The 18,371-nt window shown below is 40.8% G+C and overlaps 1 protein-coding gene across 1 annotated transcript in view; it reads right to left on the minus strand.

Moving 5' to 3' along the window:
* Positions 1–18,371, minus strand: part of LOC126283210 (short-chain dehydrogenase/reductase family 9C member 7-like) — a 127,399-nt gene that overhangs the window by 51,499 nt on the left and 57,529 nt on the right. The window contains exon 4 of the mRNA XM_049982254.1: positions 9,918–10,100. Within this exon, the coding sequence (XP_049838211.1) occupies positions 9,918–10,100 (183 nt within the window). The remainder of the gene's footprint in view (positions 1–9,917; positions 10,101–18,371) is intronic.

Consider the following 18,371-nt stretch of genomic DNA (forward strand, 5'->3'; position numbering starts at 1 on the left):
AGTATGTTGTCATGATATCCATAATTTATAATGTGTGCGCCATTCATATTCAGTGCGATGGCCACGTGTTGTTGAAAGCCGTTGGGTAAGAAAGAAAATGTGGTATTGCCAGTGCGTAGTGAACAGTCAGTGTTGTGTACATTACTAACAGTCAGATGTTCGTTATCCGTTCCGTAATATTCAAACAGGAGAAAAATTTGTAACTTAATTATGAGTACTAGAGCTCATGTTACTCGATAAATAAGAATGAATCCAGTCGCTTGGCAGACCACTCTTCTTGCAGGCCTGAATACTTGATGCCAAAGTATGAGCAAGGCAAGTGGGTGCCTCTCAGTGTAAGAGGTGGCCACTAATCATATGCTGGGCTGTAATGGATATTGCTATTGTTAACAGTTACGTAATGTGGCATTACTCCAATCCTAACAGAAAGATGTCACATTGTCAAGTTATGAAATACCTGTCAACAACTCTAACTGAAAAGCGCATGAAACAACGTGCTACTGTAGCAATTCTATCAACCAGTTTGAAAACATGAATTAATTAAGTATTTCGTTTGGATGAGCAGTTCCAACCATCAAACCCTTATGGACCTACAAAGCGCCAAAGATGTAACTTTAGCTCAAGAAATAAATGACAGAAAAGTGTGAGTGACTAGTTCAAGATGCAACAGATCTACCTGAAAAAACCACTCTCAACAGCAGACATTGAGTGTTCAATAAAACAAAGAGTAACTTTATTATGAACAACAATATTTTTGTTAAGCATAAAGTAATGGCTCTTAATTTCTTTACTGCGCATTAAAAATTACATTTCCCCTTTTAGACATTAATTTGGACCTTAATCAACTGGGCAGATGAAGCAAAAAAGAAGAGTTACTACTAAATCGAAAAATCTATTACTTTAAAATTTCCTCTGCACTGAGAATTGAAAAAAAATGTAGACATTAAAATAAATATGTTTTGTATGAGTTTCTGGCTTTCTTATACCTCATATTTAGACTCATATTTAGACTAGTCGTAAACAAGTTGAAATCAATGTACATAAAACAATTACCATAAAAAATTGAATCAAAGTCAACAGAGATACTAATAACTGTGATAGTCAAAAATATTGATAGTAACTCAGGGTTAATATCGGTGTGCTGCAGAATTCTTTAACATATTCTCAGTTTGAATACAATAAATTTCTTTCAGACGGAAGAAAAGGACGATGCAATGCTCCCTCGGACATACACAGGCACTTATTTATTTATTTATTCATGTCAGAAGCATTTACTATGTATAAAATAATGTACAATATTTACATGTCGTATATAAGACAAATATTTACAGTTTTGCCGCCCAGAAGTTATACACCTCTATTGCATTTGGCGTTGCATATAGCAGTTCTTCTGTTGTGCATGTACTGTAAATTGGGTGCACTGAAGCGGGTGGAAAGTGGTCTGCGGTTGCTCCACACTCACAGAGTGGCCGCTCCTCTAGGAAACCCCATTTAGTCAGATTGCTCTTACATTTCGTGACACCCAAGCGTAGTCTGTTGCGGGACCTCCATGTACTGCAGTTCTCTGTGTAGCTGGGTGGGAGTCGTTCTCTCGGAGTAATCCATCCCACAGTACTGGTAAGCCTTGCACGCCATAGTTCGATTGCATTGCTGTGGTGCTCCAACTAGAGCCTCGGTAGATCTGAGGAAGCTCTTTCTGAATTTTAGTCGTGGGTTTGCTGGTTGGCAGCCATATCGGGGGTGAGCTACAGAAGTTTCTGATATTTTTCTTCTCACTTTTTGCTACTACCTCTCGGCGGATGTCGCGGGGCGCAATTCCCGCGAGGCTGTACAATTTATCCAGAGGAGTAGGCTTCAGACACCCGGTGATGATACGACAAGTATCATTAAGAGCGACATCTTCTGTTTGCACAGGTACTGCAACGTCGTATTTATTCTCCGATAACAGGCAGCGACTTTCAATTAAAATTTCCTCCTCTGTGCGGAAATTACATAATGTGAATACGAGTAAATGTTGCAGGTACATGTTGTGAAGCAGGAACAACTACAGACGGAAGTTTGGGTCTGGCCGTAAGTCGTGCATGGATAGCCCAAGCGGTTAAGACGATCAATACCGTAAAGGAGGAAATCCGGGTTCGAGTCCTCGTCGTTCATGAATTTCCACTGTCATCACTCTCATATGTAGCTGATAGTTGTTTATATTTGCAACTTCGATTATACGTCATGTACTATACAGGGTGTTTCACAACTCCTGTTACTGGCTTCTACGGGTTGTAGAGAGGATCGATTTGCACAATGACCTGTAGAGGGTTAATGAAGTGTGCAGGCTCTCACGAGGGCCCTGAACATAAAGTAATTTTAATATGAAGCTTATGCATAGGAAAAGAAACGCACACCTATGCAACTACACTATTAATGACAAACAGCCGTAAAATATCGACAAGAAACTATCCCGAGTGACTTTGAGTGGAATGACCATATAAAAATAAAAGTAGAAAAAGTAGATGACAGAGGTATTGTAGGAAGAATCTTATGGAAATGCAGCTCATTCACGAAGGAAGTGGCTTACAAGGTGCCTGTTCGACCGATCCTTGAGTATTGTTCATCAGTCTGGGGTCCTTACCAGATATGACTGACAGAAATATAGAAGATCCAAAGAAGAAAGGCGCGTTTTGTCACAAGATCGTTTAGTCCGCGAGAGAACGTTACAGAGATGTTCAACGAACTCCAAAGTGGCAGAAGCTACAAACAGGCGTTGCGCATCATGGGGAGGTTTGCTACTGAAATTTCGAGAGAGCGCTTACCGGGAATAACGAGGTCATTAGAGACGGAGCGCAAGCACTGATTAGGGAAAGATTGGGAAGGAAATCGGCTGTGCCCTTTCAAAGGAACCATACCGGCATTTGCCTGAAACGATTTAGGGAAATCACGGAAAAACTAAATCAGGATGGCTGGAGACGGGATTGAGTCCAGTGTGCTACCGGGAAGAGTCAGACAACATATTACTCCCTCCGCCTACATCTCGCGAAGTGACCACGGACAGAAAATCCGAGAAATTAGAGCTAATACAAAGGCTTACCGATAATCGTTCTTCCCACACGCCATTCCCGAGTGGAACAGGTAGGAAGGGATTAGTTAGTATCACCAGAACTGTTGTGGTTGGCAGGAGAGCCAACACCGTTTTATTAAAGGAGGCCCAAATGCACGCGTTTTAGCTCACGCGGGCTGGCGTGAGGTCTGGAACATGGCAAGGGAATTAGAATTGAGAAAAACGGACGTAGCTGGTGGAATACTTAACTTTAATCCATTAATGACGCACGTCGCTCTTGACGGTACATGATTTACAATATCAATAGAAACTGATCATGGCGCCTTGCTAGGTCGTAGCAAATAACGTAGCTGAAGGCTATGCTAACTATCGTCTCGACAAATGAGAGCGTAATTTTTCAGTGAACCATCGCTAGCAAAATCGGCTGTACAACTGGGCGAGTGCTAGGAAGTCTCTCTAGACCTGCCGTGTGGCGGCGCTCGGTCTGCAATCACTGATAGTGGCGACACGCGGGTCCGACGTATACTACCGGACCGCGGCCGATTTAAAGGCTACCACCTAGCAAGTGTAGTGTCTGACGGTGACACCACAAGAACTTCCCTACACCACACAATGAGAGGTAGCTTGCAGAGTATGAAGTAGCCGTAGAAGTAGACTTGAAGGGAGAACGCGCCTGCATCTCATCACCGATCTCGTTCAGATTTATAGAAAATGCGAAAATGAAAGTGGCGGTAGCTCCAGATGGCCAAGCATTGGGAAAAAAATAGCATTTTTGGCTCGGGTCCGGCGAGACATGAGCCATTTATATCATCGAAGTTTCCAGGCAGCGGAGGGCGTTGAGTAAAGGGTACAGAACGGTAATCCGAAGGTTGCGGGAGCGAATTCCAATCCCGAAACTTTTCTTAATCATCAATTTTTACGTTACTTTCACTGCAAATCAACCAAAATAATACTTATATACTGTATTTATTCATATTTCCATAAAATGCATGAAAAGGAAAGGTAAAGAAAATTTGAGATTGCAAATAAATTTCCAAGAAAGAATTTTACTTAGAGCACACACCAGGAATCTGCAGACGGTCTCCTAATTAAAGTGTCCGACAAACAGGTAAGTTGTTAATTCTCATTCGTCGATGTCAATCGAAATACTCTTTTTAACGTCATATATAATAAAATATTTACACTCGTATGCTCTGTTGCTTGGTTACCGTACCATTTGACTTACAACCGAACCCTAGACCATTGAGGGGCAAAAGTCGTTCTCATTAAATGACGTGATATGAACAACGTAACCGTCTCGTCTATGCTGTAATATGCTATAAAGCTTTCTGGATAATTATTGCCAACAGCTTACATATGACTACAAGAGAGCACTGGCTCATATGGACAGAGGATTCCAAATATGATAGACCAGTATGCGTCAGAGTGAAGGAACGTCATTACTTCATCACAGAGTGCAAAACTTACAACAGCCTCGTACAAGGACTTACTGACGATGTGTTCAAGCCATAAGTGCAGGAGAACAAAATTTATTGTGTTAATTCACTCGCGGGGAGGACAAACGAAAACTCAGTTATACGATGAGCTTTTTCAAGACGAAGAAGGATTGTCGCCGAGCAGTGTTAAATGATTCTTTGCTAGAACAAAACTGCAATGTCTCTTTTTATAGTCAGATAAATAATACGACCAAAACGCTTCAAAACTGCTCTTATCTCGTTGAGAAAGAAAAGGACACACCTACCCAAAATGCTGGATCAAAATACATTCCACTGTACATCACCAGTTATCCGAGCCAATATATGGCAAAATAAAGCGTTAGGCGTGATTTGCCGCTTAACTATGCGACGAGAGAGAACCTTTTATGAACGTAAACCAAGATTGTTTTTCTAAGGCAACTTTAAAACAACAGTTTAATGCCGCGTGTATAGCGTGTCCAAGATGCTGAGAAAATTATTACTCCCCTGGTTTTACAATATCACTAGTGCACTTGCATGCCATCAACTGTAAAGTAATAAAAATATCTAATTTTAAATATCAAGTTCTCGTGTACAGTCCTTTCCTGAAAATTTATATGCGATCCCAATTTATCCTTCATCTGTCCTTTTGAAGCATTTTATGAAAACATATAAAGCACAATATGTTGTTGTTGTTGCGGTCTTCAGTCCTGAGAATGGTTTGATGCAGCTCTCCATGCTACTCTATCCTGTGCAAGCTTCTTCATCTCCAAGTACCTACTGCAACCTATATCGTTCTGAATCTGCTTAGTGTAGTCATCTCTTGGTCTCCCTCTATGATTTTTACCCTCCGTGCTGCCCTCCAATACCAAATTGGTGATCCCTTGATGCCTCAGAACATGTCCTGCCAACCGATCCCTTCTTCTGGTCTAGTTGTGCCACAAACTTCTCTTCTCCCCAATCCTATTCAATACTTCCTGCACTGTTTATATACTAAACATTACTGAAGTTTATTTGCAGTGTACATAACGGAGGAATTTAAACATAAATATGTTTCCACACGAGGGCTCGATCCCAAGACCCTTGGATCACACTTTCCGCTGCGCCAAACGTACCCAGGAAACTACGGTAACATAATTAGTTCACGCCTGCTCAAACCCGGGCCACCTGGAACTCTCACGTCTGTCCCTTACGTATCTGACCTAGCGCTGTATATACCATAAATCTGAAGAGAATCGGACATGACAAGTAGGTGGCTAGTATACAAGTTTTGGTAAGGAATCCAAGTCCGGGAACGGTCCTGTTTGTATATAAAATTAGTGTGAAAATCGGATGACTTTGAACTCCCCCGTTTCACAGTACATACACATACTGAGAAGAGGGCGCTTTCGTCAGTCCTTGTTGTAATTCTGACATCACACACCATTTTCTTGCGACTACAACGACTGCCTGAAACTGGTACTTAAGCTGCTAGGAGGGTTGATTTTGTTGCATCACGGACGCGCCGAACTCTCGACATTGAAGATGACGTCCTTTGACACTAGGAAGAGATTCCGACTTTGTGTATGCGAAACATTAGCCATACCATGAAGTCCTGCAGAGCACACAGGTCTGGGCTCATTGTCCCCTTTGTCTGCGAACTGTGCAGCGGGAGATTTGAAAGTGATACGTTTTACATCCAAGCACCAAACGGTATATTTCCAATGATCGGTTCCATTACGAAAACTTTATCTACCAACTTCCGTCTACAACACCTATAAACCTAAGGTAGGAACTGTGTAACACCGTGAATGCTCCTTACTAAAAAACCACACCCAGCAGATTTCGAAACAAATCAATTTAACGTAATTACGAACTATTGACTTGGCGACAGGGTGGTGTTTTTGTGATGACAAAACTCAGTTACGTGTGTCGCGGTCTGCTGGCGTCGAGTGACAGGAAAATCAAGAGAATACGTAACAGAAAATGTGCACAATCAATCTGGGCCGGCTGGGAGTACGACGAGCGAATGTCTGGCATAAAAAATATTAAATCCTATGTTGTTGTTGTGGTCTTCAGTCCTGAGACTGGTTTGATGCAGCTCTCCATGCTACTCTATCCTGTGCAAGCTTCTTCATCTCCCAGTACCTACTGCAGCCTACATCCTTCTGAATCTGCTTAGTGTACTCATCTCTCGGTCTCCCTCGGCGATTTTTGCCCTCCACACTGCCCTCCAAAACTAAATTGGTGATCCCTTGATGTCTCAGAACATGTCCTACCAACCCACCCCTTCTTCTAGTCAAGTTGTGTCACAAATTTCTCTTCTCCCCAATCCGATTCAATACTTCCTCATTAGTTATGCGATCTACCCATCTAATCTTCAGCATTCTTCTGTAGCACTACATTTCGAAAGCTTCTATTCTCTTCTTGTCCAAACTATTTATCGTCCACGTTTCACTTCCATACATGGCTACACTCCATACAAATACTTTCAGAAAAGACTTCCTGACACTTAAATCTGTACTCGATGTTAACAAATTTCTCTTTTTCAGAAACGCTTTCCTTGTCATTGCCAGTCTACATTTTATATCCTCTCTACTTCGGATATCATCAGTTATTTTGCTCCCCAAATAACAAAACTCCTTTACTACTTTAAGTGTCTTATTTCCTAATCTAATTCCCTCAGCATCACCCGACTTAATTCCACTACATTCCATTATACTCGTTTTGCTTTTGTTGATGTTCATCTTATATACTCCTCTCAAGACACTGTAGATTCCATTCAACTGCTCTTCCAAGTCCTTTGCTGTCTCTGACAGAATTACAATGTCATCGGCGAACCTCAAAGTTTTTATTTCTTCTCCATGGATTTTAATCCTAAGGATGTGTGTAAGTTCTTGTGTGTGGGCGTGAGTATGTGTCCAGCATCTCCTCCTAAAACACTGAATCGATTTCAACCAAATTTGGTACACTTACCGCTTGCTATAAGAGAATCAGAAACAGCACTGTCTGTGTCAGAACTGAACTCCCATAGGAGCAGGGATAAGAGCAAAACAAGTTTTCTTATCTCTGAAATATAGGCTGACCTCCATGACAGGCATGTTGTGTGAGTATTACTGGCATGCTTTACACGTGCTGCACATGCTGATATAGACTAGAGCAGATGGAGGGGGGAGGAGAGGAGATGGATAATGAGAGAGGGGGAGAGAATGAGGTAGACAGGTAATGGGGGAAGAGGAGATGGACAGAGGGTTTGTGATGGAGGCTGAGATGGAGGGGCAGACAGAGTGAATGGATAGAAGGAGTGGAGAGGAAGAGATGGAGAGATGGACAAGGGAGATGGTGTGTTGTGTCAGTAACATCAGCATATCTTGCAGCGACTACATCTGTGGATGGACATAGCTGAGCAGAGGGTCAAGGGGGGAGGAGGAGATGTATAGAGAGAAAGGGAGAATAAGCTGGACAGAGGAGAAAGGGGAGGAGAAGATGAACAGATAGTGAGGCAGAAGGAGGAGATGGACAGAGAGAGGTGCTAAGAGGGTCTACAGGGTGTTACAAAAAGGTACAGCCAAACTTTCAGGAAACATTCCTCACACACAAAGAAAGAAAATATGTTATGTGGACATGTGTCCGGAAACGCTTACTTTCCATGTTAGAGTTCATTTTATTACTTCTCTTCAAATCACATTCATCATGGAATGGAAACACACAGCAACAGAAAGTACCAGCGTGACTTCTAACACTTTGTTACAGGAAATGTTCAAAACGTCCTCCGTTAGCGAAGATACATGCATCCACCCTCCGTCGCATGGAATCCCTGATGCGCTGATGCAGCCCTGGAGAATGGCGTATTGTATCACAGCCGTCCGCAATACGAGCACGAAGAGTCTCTACATTTGGCACCGTAGACAAGAGCGTTCAAATGCCCTCATAAATGAAAGTCAAGAGGGTTGAGGTCAGGAGAGCGTGGAGGCCATGGAATTGTTCCACCTCTACCAATCCATCGATCACCAAATCTGTTGTTGAGAAGCGTACGAACACTTCGACTGAAATGCGCAGGAGCTCCATCGTGCATGAACCACCTGTTGTGTCGTCCTTGTAAAGGCACATGTTCTAGCAGCACAGGTAGAGTATCCCGTATGAAATCATGATAACGTGCTCCATTGAGCGTAGGTGGAAGAACATGGGGCCCAATCAAGACATCATCAACAATACCTGCCCAAAATTTCACAGAAAATCTGTGTTGATGACGTGATTGCACAATTGCTTGCGGATTCTCGTCAGCCCACACATGTTGATTGTGAAAATTTGCAATTTGATCAAGTTGGAATGAAGCCTCATCCGTAAAGAGAACATTTGCACTGAAACGAGGATTGACACATTGTTGGATGAACCATTCGCAGACGTGTACCCGTGGAGGCTGCTGATAATGCTTGCACAGGCTGTACATGGTACGGAAGCAACTAGTTCTCCCGTAGCACTCTCCATACAGTGACGTGGTCAACGTTACCTTGTACAGCAGCAACTTCTCTGACGCTGACATCAGGGTTATCGTCAACTGCACGAAGAATTGCCTCGTCCATTGCAGGTGTCCTCGTCGTTCTAGGTCTTCGCCAGTCGCGAGTCATAGGCTGGAATGTTCCGTGCTGCCTAAGACGCCGATCAGTTGCTTCGAACGTCTTCCTGTCGGGACACCTTCGTTCTGGAAATCTGTCTCGTTACAAACGTACCGCGCCACGGCTATTGCCCCGTGCTAATCCATACATCAAATGGGCATCTGCCAACTCCGCATTTGTAAACATTGCACTGACTGTAAAACCACGTTCGTGATGAACACTAACCTGTTGATGCTTCGTACCGATGTGCTTGATGGTAGTACTGTAGAGCAATGAGTCGCATGTCAACACAAGCACCGAAGTCAACATTACCTTTTTTTCAATTGGGGCAACTGCCGGTGAATCGAGGAAGTGCAGTACATACTGACGAAACTAAAATGAGCTCTAACATGGAAATTAAGCGTTTCCGGACACATGTCCACATAACATCTTTTATTTATTTGTGTGTGAGGAATGTTTCCTGAAAGTTTGGCCGTACCTTTTTGTAACACCCTGTAGGCAGTGTGGAGGATGATGAGATGGACAGAGCAAGAGTGGAGGAGGATGATATGGAGAGAGAGATTGGGAAGGAGGGTTATGGTGGAAGAGGCTGAAGAGAGAGAGAGAGAGAGAGAGAGAGAGAGAGAGAGAGAGAGAGAGAGAGAGACAGCATTTTGGTGGTGTAGATATCCAGCAGTCATTGGCAATGGGTTGGTTGGGTCAGATCGAGGCCTCATAATGTTGGGATGGAAAACAATGTTAGGCCAGTTAGTGGCGCTACACTACGAGCTCGCAGCAGCTGCTGTGCTGTTGCAGTCCTCGGTGGTGCTGCTTACGTACCCAGGGGACTGGCGACGGTGACGATGCGGCCCTTGGCCTGCCGGATGAGTGGCAGACAGGCCTGCGTGACGCGCACCACAGCCACTGTGTTGACGGCCAGGGTGCGCTCGAACGCCTCCAGGGGCGCCAGCTCCGCCTCCCCCACGTCCGACACCCCGGCGTTGTTCACCAGCGCCCACAGCTCTGCGGAACACACAGTCAGTCCTCACTCAAGGCTTCTGCCGATCTGCAGGGCTACTCTGAGCAACCAATAGCGAAGCCATTTCAAGTTTAATCTCTTACTAGACTGTAGGGTCTTGGTGTTACGACCATATCAGCATGCAAAATATTATGACGATTCATCACCACCAATGGATACCGGCTAGGGGCGCTGCGCGTCCATGAACAGTAAGGGAAGTATATAAGTTATGAAACGTCCCCTTAGAAAAATTGTACACGACTGTGCTTAAACGGGCACACAATATTTTTAGCGCAACGCAATCTTACTTTCAATAATCCCTACAAAAGAATGGCCCTGACTAACATTAACCTATACCTTTCACAAATCACTTACCTCACAAAAATCTTCGTTACTCAAGCTACTGCAATACAGCGAGCGCCACTACTGCCAGCTAAATAAAAGATTCAAACTACTGAAGGCACTAACGACTGATAGGCATAGTTAACAAATGAAAGATTTTAATAGATAACAAACAATGTATTTACCTCACTAGTCGTAATATATATAGCAGTTCATGACACCAATTCTTACAAATTTCAAAACTCCACCATCTCTCTCCCCACGTCCACCACTGCTGGCGGCTCACCTCCAACTGCGCAACGCTACGCGCTGTTAGCATCCAGCTGCCGCTGCCCAACACTACAATGGCAGACAACAATGCAAACTAGCCACAGACTGCGCACAACACAGCCAGTGATTTTTCATACAGAGCGCTATGTGGCGTTACCAATAAGAAAACCTAAACAGCCTACTTACATAGCCCCCATGCTCCCCACAAAAATTTTTACAAATTGTTTTGGGCAGTGGCCAATAATGATTTGATAAAATTTTTCATAATTACTATAACAAAGACATCAAATGCACACACTTATTGATACAATGTTGGTCAAAAGCTAAAATTTTCTCACAGTCCATAAAGACAGTCCTGATCGTTAATCACAGTAAAATTCCAGTGTTTTTCTCAAAGTCTGAGCAATAAAAGAAATTGCACTTGGAAGTAGTGGATTTCTAAGCAGTCTCGAAGAAGTAGTGTTGTCCTTCCAACGGACAGACAGTGCTGACTCTTGACATGCAGACAGGTAATGGGCCACAGCAGAGTCAGTCAACGTTGAAGACTATCGGTAGGTAGGTCATCAAAAAGCAGACCCACTGTAGTCCTGGCAGAGATTACTATTGGTGGCCCACCAGAGGTGCAGACCCACTGCAGTCCTTGTAGAAATAATGATATTGGTGTGCCATCGAAGGTGCAGACCCACTATAGTCCTTGTAGAGATGGCCAGCAGCCATCTGTTTGACTGTGAAGGCGTACAATCACCATTGAAGAGTCTTGCAGATAATATAGCAAGTCCACAACCACCACTTGTGCACTCACAAAAATTGTTTTTGAAATGTCCTTAGAACCAGCAATGCTGTTATCCAGTCCCTTACTGAGTTATTAAGACATGTGCAAACACTATCAGTCCCTACTTCTCACATATTGTCCATATACTATGACCAACAGAAACGTGTGCAGTGAAATATAATTTACAAGTTACTTAATTTGATGAACTGGTGTCAATTACAATTTTATAACATAAGAATAGAATAACAAAGGTACAAAATACATCTTTAAAGAACATAAGACTACAGATATAATTTGCAGTAGTACAGCCTTTACAAAAGAAACGAAATAGCAAATACATCAGTGTTACAAAAATTACGACATAAGTACATACATAAAAGATCAGAATAACTTTTGAAACATCAACTTCACACATGAGCATTAGAACAAAACAAAATAAATAATGTGTAAACATCTTTACAAAGTAAATAGCATGTTATTAATGCAAATTATATTTGAGGATAACAGTATTCTTCATCATAGTGAATGTAGCTTAGTATTAGAAAAATTCTGCAACATAAGTCTTATCAGATAAACATTTAAAGACAGGAAGAACATAAATACACAAGGGTACACAAACACATAGTGGGATAACACAAGGAAAGGGCAGGGTTTGTTTTACTGCAGTATTTTGCAATCAAAACTTTCTTTACTTCTCGGAGATCTCCCTTCGTTCTTCATTATTTCCAAAAAGTCCTATCTATACCTGCTTTCTGTACTTTTCTCATCCTCTTTCAAAAATAGTTTTTCTCCACTATACACTACTTTTTTTGGTCAAATCATTTTCATATAGCTTCTCAATGCTTCTCTTCCAATTCATCATAGTTAGTTTCTTATATAGTCTACCCCCTCTTAAGCTAACTTAAAATCTACTGAGCTCAGATGCTAAACTAAGGGACGACGCAATGCAGCAGCGCAAAACGATTAACACAAACAGCAATGAATAAAAAATGCAAGTAAGCATAGCAAGCAGCAATAAATGTAATAACTTATACCTAAACATGACAAACTCACAAGCAGAAAAAATAGTACACTAAAGACAACAATGCAGATAAGGGAAAGTTATAATCACATCTTAATGACTATGTAATTAAAGTGGTGCACCACAACTTATTCTATTAAATAAATTACCAAGTACTTGAAAAGAAAATTATGTATGCAGTTCCTGTTACTAGTCCCTTCTTATTGTTCTTTCCTTTCCAAGTGCTCCTTTTTTTAAGAAAGTGGATCATAAAATTATTATTTAACAGATCTGTTGACAGAAAGTTTTCACATTAGCAAATGCATTTACTTTTATTTTATAAAACCAATGCTGTAACACAGCTGGAAAACAGATATCAAATGAAACAAGCAACTATGAAAGGCAGAGCATAAAAATATCATTCAATAGTCATGTGACATTTCATAAGTTAGTACAAATTCTCTCAACTCTCGTAGAAAGACGCTTGTCATTGTCAGGTATGCATATGTAAGAAAATATCCTTCCAAGTAATGAGCGTGTCGTTTTTGCGATGCTTTCTACAAAGGAATTTCAATAGCGAGGGTAATGGTCTCTTCATTTTTTTCTCCACCTGTGCCTCTGAAAGGCACACACTAATGGCTTGTTTCCCGGTGGCTGTCGCCCAGCTGGGTGCCGACGACGCATTACGCGCAGGTGGTCTCTTAACTGTCTTACCGAAATATTTACGACACCAGTTTCCGCTACAGTGGCAGTCTCATATAAAAAATTTCACAGGTCAAGAATTTGCGTTACACATCTGTAGAAACAAAATCCTATTGATATAACAGTGTCCAAAAAATTTTCGGCGGCATTGTGGTACATTCACGCATTTACATACATTTCATCTCTTAAAGTACGATTCTTGGTTTCGAACCACCTTTTTCACAAACCAGAGTCCCTAACCACTACTCATTATTCCTTATCTTATTACACATATACATATTCGTCCACACTTCTTCAATATTTCATCATAACAAATAAGTAGCATAATCAAATTCCTCATATAGCATCAGCTTATTGATTATAAACATGCCACAACAGCATAATACACATCGTCATCGTAATAATAACATCATAACACCTCAGTCAAATTCTCAAAATCGTCGTAGCTTCCTCCAATAATTTCAAAAACCTAAAAAAATTCTCTGCTCATGTCAAAAGTGTCATCTACCTCAAACGTACTTTAAAAATCATGATCCCATACCAAATATATCATTCAAAGCTCTCATAGTGTCACAATGGTTCCAAAAAAATATGAACATTTCACAAAGTACAGACCAAATACAATTTCATAAGTGTGAAATTATCCAACTGTGTAATTGCGTAAACATGTGTCACTGACGTAGTAAATAAAAAATGTTTGTCTCTCATTTAAACGATCACATAGCTGTGTAATTCTGTGTTAGAGAAATATGGTACCAATGTGTAGAGTTGTATAAGCAAATACCATATTAGCTAGGGCTCCTTGTGCTTGCCAAACACATGGTACACAAAGTAGGCGTGTACTCCCCTGAGGATTAATGTAATTATATCCTCAGGTGTTTCAGATTACAGCAATAGAATGAAATGTATCACGGAAAACCTTTGTATCATTGTACTTCAAATATCTTTAAAAATAAATGTTTTAAGTACAAAATTAATCACTCAAATACGTGTACTGTAGCGCTAAACTGTGCGTCTTGTTGTAAGATAATCTCTGTGGAAGTGTCGTAGTTATCGTCCTCCGAAAGCTAAGTTCTGCAGAAGTCATTGTACTTACCTCATGATAAACAAAATTGAAATGCTTTGCGTATAGATATCTTAGTTATTACGCTTATTGCCGTGATGAAGTAAGTACTGTACTGTACGTATTGTTGTGCTACAGAAAAGGCTGTCTCATTGTAGCTATACCACAAACGTTACTACTAAAACATATTTACTTTCCAGAAAAATTCATAAAAGCTATGCAGATATAAAACAGATAAACTGCAAAAGCAACATTGTAAATTGTCACTCATTAGTAGCGTCGTGATAAAATCGTGTAGCTGTCACATAAACTAACCACTGTATCATCTGGTATCTCACAGAAAGTACTTTAAATCCAAAATGTATTTTCAAGTAAACCAAAATGTTGCATTAAAGTCCCATTAGCAATACTGGTAAATGTTCTAAGTATGTGAGCCTTATAGTTGTTACGTAATCGTGCAACTAACAAGAAACAATGTACACACGCAATAACACAGTGATGTCTGTTCACTAAAACAATGCACTCGTAAATATTGTCTAAATATGTTCCGTAGGTTCTAGACTGGATAGTAAACTTCAAACATTGTTGCATGTTAACAGTTTCTCAGTGTGACAAAGCATACTAGAAATGTGAAGTGAAATGTTTTATGGCAAAGACAAAGTTAAAAAGCAGATTATCTTTCAATAAACGGTTTTATATGTGAAATGTGGTGCAAGCCGTTACTCTTCCTAGTACGCAGAGTTCCAGTTTCAACGCAATTATCATGTGGTTACGTCGGTAAGGAATACTGGAGTTTTTCTCAAGGTTAACACCTATGTTATTTTTCTCTGAGCCAGCCGGCGCACGTGGCTGCCTGCAGTGCGAGTCATTGTCTGCTATCTCTTTGTTGGCGTGCGTCGTTATTGGGATTAGGAGACCTAACTTCTACAAATTCACTTTGCCGAGAGGCCCAGCTCTGTTTGAATCCCGCCAGTTCTGGTGAAATTCAGGTCTGTCGTTTTGTCGGTAGTTTACATAGTTTCTTGTTTGTCGGTCATGTGGTGGAGAATTTCTCCCGGAATCGTAACTGCGCGCTGGACCGTTGCGTCTGACGTTATTCTGTCTCCCTTGAGAATAATAGTTCTGGTTCCCGTATTGTCTGTTTCTCTGATTGTCTCTGTGATATTCATTACTACGGAAATGCGATCTTTCTCTGTAACTATTACGCTGCCAGTGGTTGTCATATGGATGGTGTCTGTTTTGGTCGCGATTTGTATTGTGAGAATAGCCTTGTCGTGTCCAGTTATTATTTCTTTCATAGCGGAATTGCGAAGGATGTGACCTGTAATTGTTGTGTTCCTGTTTTCGCATTCCGCGATTGTCAGTGTCAATTTCTAATTCTTGTAACAGTTCCTGAAAAGCTTCAGTGTCGTCTTTGCATCGTCCTGCCAAAATAATATGTCGTAAATGTTCAGGCAATTTCATTAAGCAAATGTGGATGAATTCTGTGGGGCTGTATGGGTTTGAAAGATACTGATTCTTATGTAACATGTCTTCAAAATATTTCACAAGACTGGAAAATTCAGATTGTTCGAAATGTTTCATCATTATGATGCTATGTTTTACTCAGTCTTTTGTAGCTTGAGACCAATATGCTGAGAGGAAGGCATGATAAAATTCTCCTTCACTGTGGCAATCATGAATGACCGATCGCATTCTTACAGCTGGTTCATTCTCTAAGTAGCCACACATAAATTCTAATCTGTGCTCTAGTGACCAGTTGGGAGGAAAACAATGAGAGAATTGATGGAGCCACGCTTGTGGATGAATGTCGTTGCCAGAATTCTTAAATGTTTTTAAATTACGTGTAGTAATGAAGAGCTTATAGTCAAAATCATCATGTCGGCGAGTCGCATGTCGGTCATTGTTACGTCGTTTCGGCGGTTCCATCTCAAAATTCGGTGTACTTTGCCAATTTCTTTCATAATCTCCAAAGTGCCCTGTGTTGTTATTTTGTGGCAGTTCCGTATTTTTATGTCCCTCTTCCCGTATTGGAGTGCGAGTGTCCTCTGAAATACGTAATTCTTGTATTACCTGTGTCAGCTGATCTTGTACTTCCCGGATTTTTCTTTGGTGTTGCGTATTAATTTGATTCTGATTTTGTTTGAATTTCCTAATTTGTTCGAACTCTTCTGTGTGATTAAAGACTACCGGTTTTGTGTCATTCGGATTATCATCTACCTTCGTAGATAAATTATTTAGCTGATCCGAAAGTTCAACTACTTTTTCTGATAATGAATTAATGTACTCCATGTGTCTTTCTGAACCAATTTTCAGAGTATCTACTGTGTCCTTTAAGTTCGCTTGAGTTTTTGCAAGTTGCGTAACCGAATCGGTAGATGCAACTGAGTCAATTTTAGCTTGCAAGGTCTCATGATTTTCATGAACAATAGTTTGCAGTTCTTTTATGGCTGCTTCGTGATTCTGTAATGCATTTTCATGCCACGAAAAAATAGGTTGGAAATGCTCACAAATTTGTGTTTTTACGTCATTACAGACTTTTTGACATTTCGATTCGATTTTATGTAATTCAGTAGTTAAATCTTCACGTGTTTGTTCAAGTGTATGTTCCACTGAGTCTAACTTTTGAAGCTTTTGCTCCATTGCGTCTAACTTTTGCTGTGTTTGTCTCTGATTTTGTTCTATTGTGTCTAGCTTTTGAAGATTTTGTGTCTAACTTTAGAAGCTTTTGCTGTGTTTGTCTCTAATTTTGTTCCATTCTATCTAACTTTTGAAGATTTTGTTCCATTGTGTCTAACTTTAGAAGCTTTTGCTGTGTTTGTCTCTGATTTTGTTCCATTGTGTCTAACTTTTGAAGCTTTTGTCCCATTTGTTGCATTAATTGTAATAACAATGCACTGGTGTCTGAAACATGTTCCTTAGTGCTATTCGGCAATGCATTTGAACCGGCAATATTCGCAGTTTGAAAAACAGAAAATGTGTCTTGACTTATTTGAGAAAGCTGTGAGGACGCAAAAACTGAATCTACAGTATTTGCAAGAATGTGTCCTGTCATTTCGGAATCCTGAGGCGAGCTGTTGCCGACTGATCGATCGATAATTGTTCCCTGTTCACTACTTATTTCACTGTCTACACCATTGTTTGCAGCCCGCTCCATTTCCCTATGTACAATTACCAAATTACTACTTTGAACATTAGTTAATTCATTACTCGGTGGCGCTAACACACTGCTTTCGTCTTCACTGTCATTTCTCAGTTTACTTTGGAGCCTAGTATTACGTTTTTCACACGCCATTATTGTCACAATATTTCACACGACAACACAGAAAAAAAACAATTTGAAGAGTAAAATTAAGAGAATACATTAACATAGAAAATAATATGTAATTAATTGCAAGCTCAGCTGCGAAATTCTACATGCAATTCTACATGCATGCCACAACTGTTGTACTGTACAACAATGAAAGACTACAACTACAAAGGAGATTCCCTCTACAATTACACGCTAGCAATAAACAAAATCTACATTAATTGCACAAACTACAAGAAAAAATCAGAAGATTCCAGTGAGGTATCCTTGGCTAAGGGTCGACATATGAAACGTCCCCTTACAACAATTATACACGCCTGTGCTTAAACTGACACACCATATTTTTAGCGCAACGCAATCTTACTTTCAATAATCCCTACAAAAGAATGGCCCTGACTAACATTAATCTATACCTTTCACAAATCACTTACCTCACAAAAATCTTCGTTACTCAAGCTACTGCAATACAATGAGCGCCACTACTGCCAGCTAAATAAAAGATTCAAACTACTGAAGGCACTAACTACTGATAGGCATAGATAGCAAATGAAAGATTTTAATAGAGAACAAACAATGTATTTACCTCACTAGTCATAATATATATAGCAGTTCATGACACCAATTCTTACAAATTTCAAAACTCCACCATCTCTCTCCCCACGTCCACCACTGCTGGCGGCTCACCTCCAACTGCGCAACGCTACGCGCTGTTAGCATCCAGCTGCCGCTGCCCAACACTACAATGGCAGACAACAATGCAAACTAGCCACAGACTGCGCACAACACAGCCAGTGATTTTTCATACAGAGCGCTATGT

The sequence above is a fragment of the Schistocerca gregaria genome, chromosome 1, assembly GCF_023897955.1.
Source record: "Schistocerca gregaria isolate iqSchGreg1 chromosome 1, iqSchGreg1.2, whole genome shotgun sequence".
Lineage (NCBI taxonomy): Eukaryota > Metazoa > Arthropoda > Insecta > Orthoptera > Acrididae > Schistocerca > Schistocerca gregaria.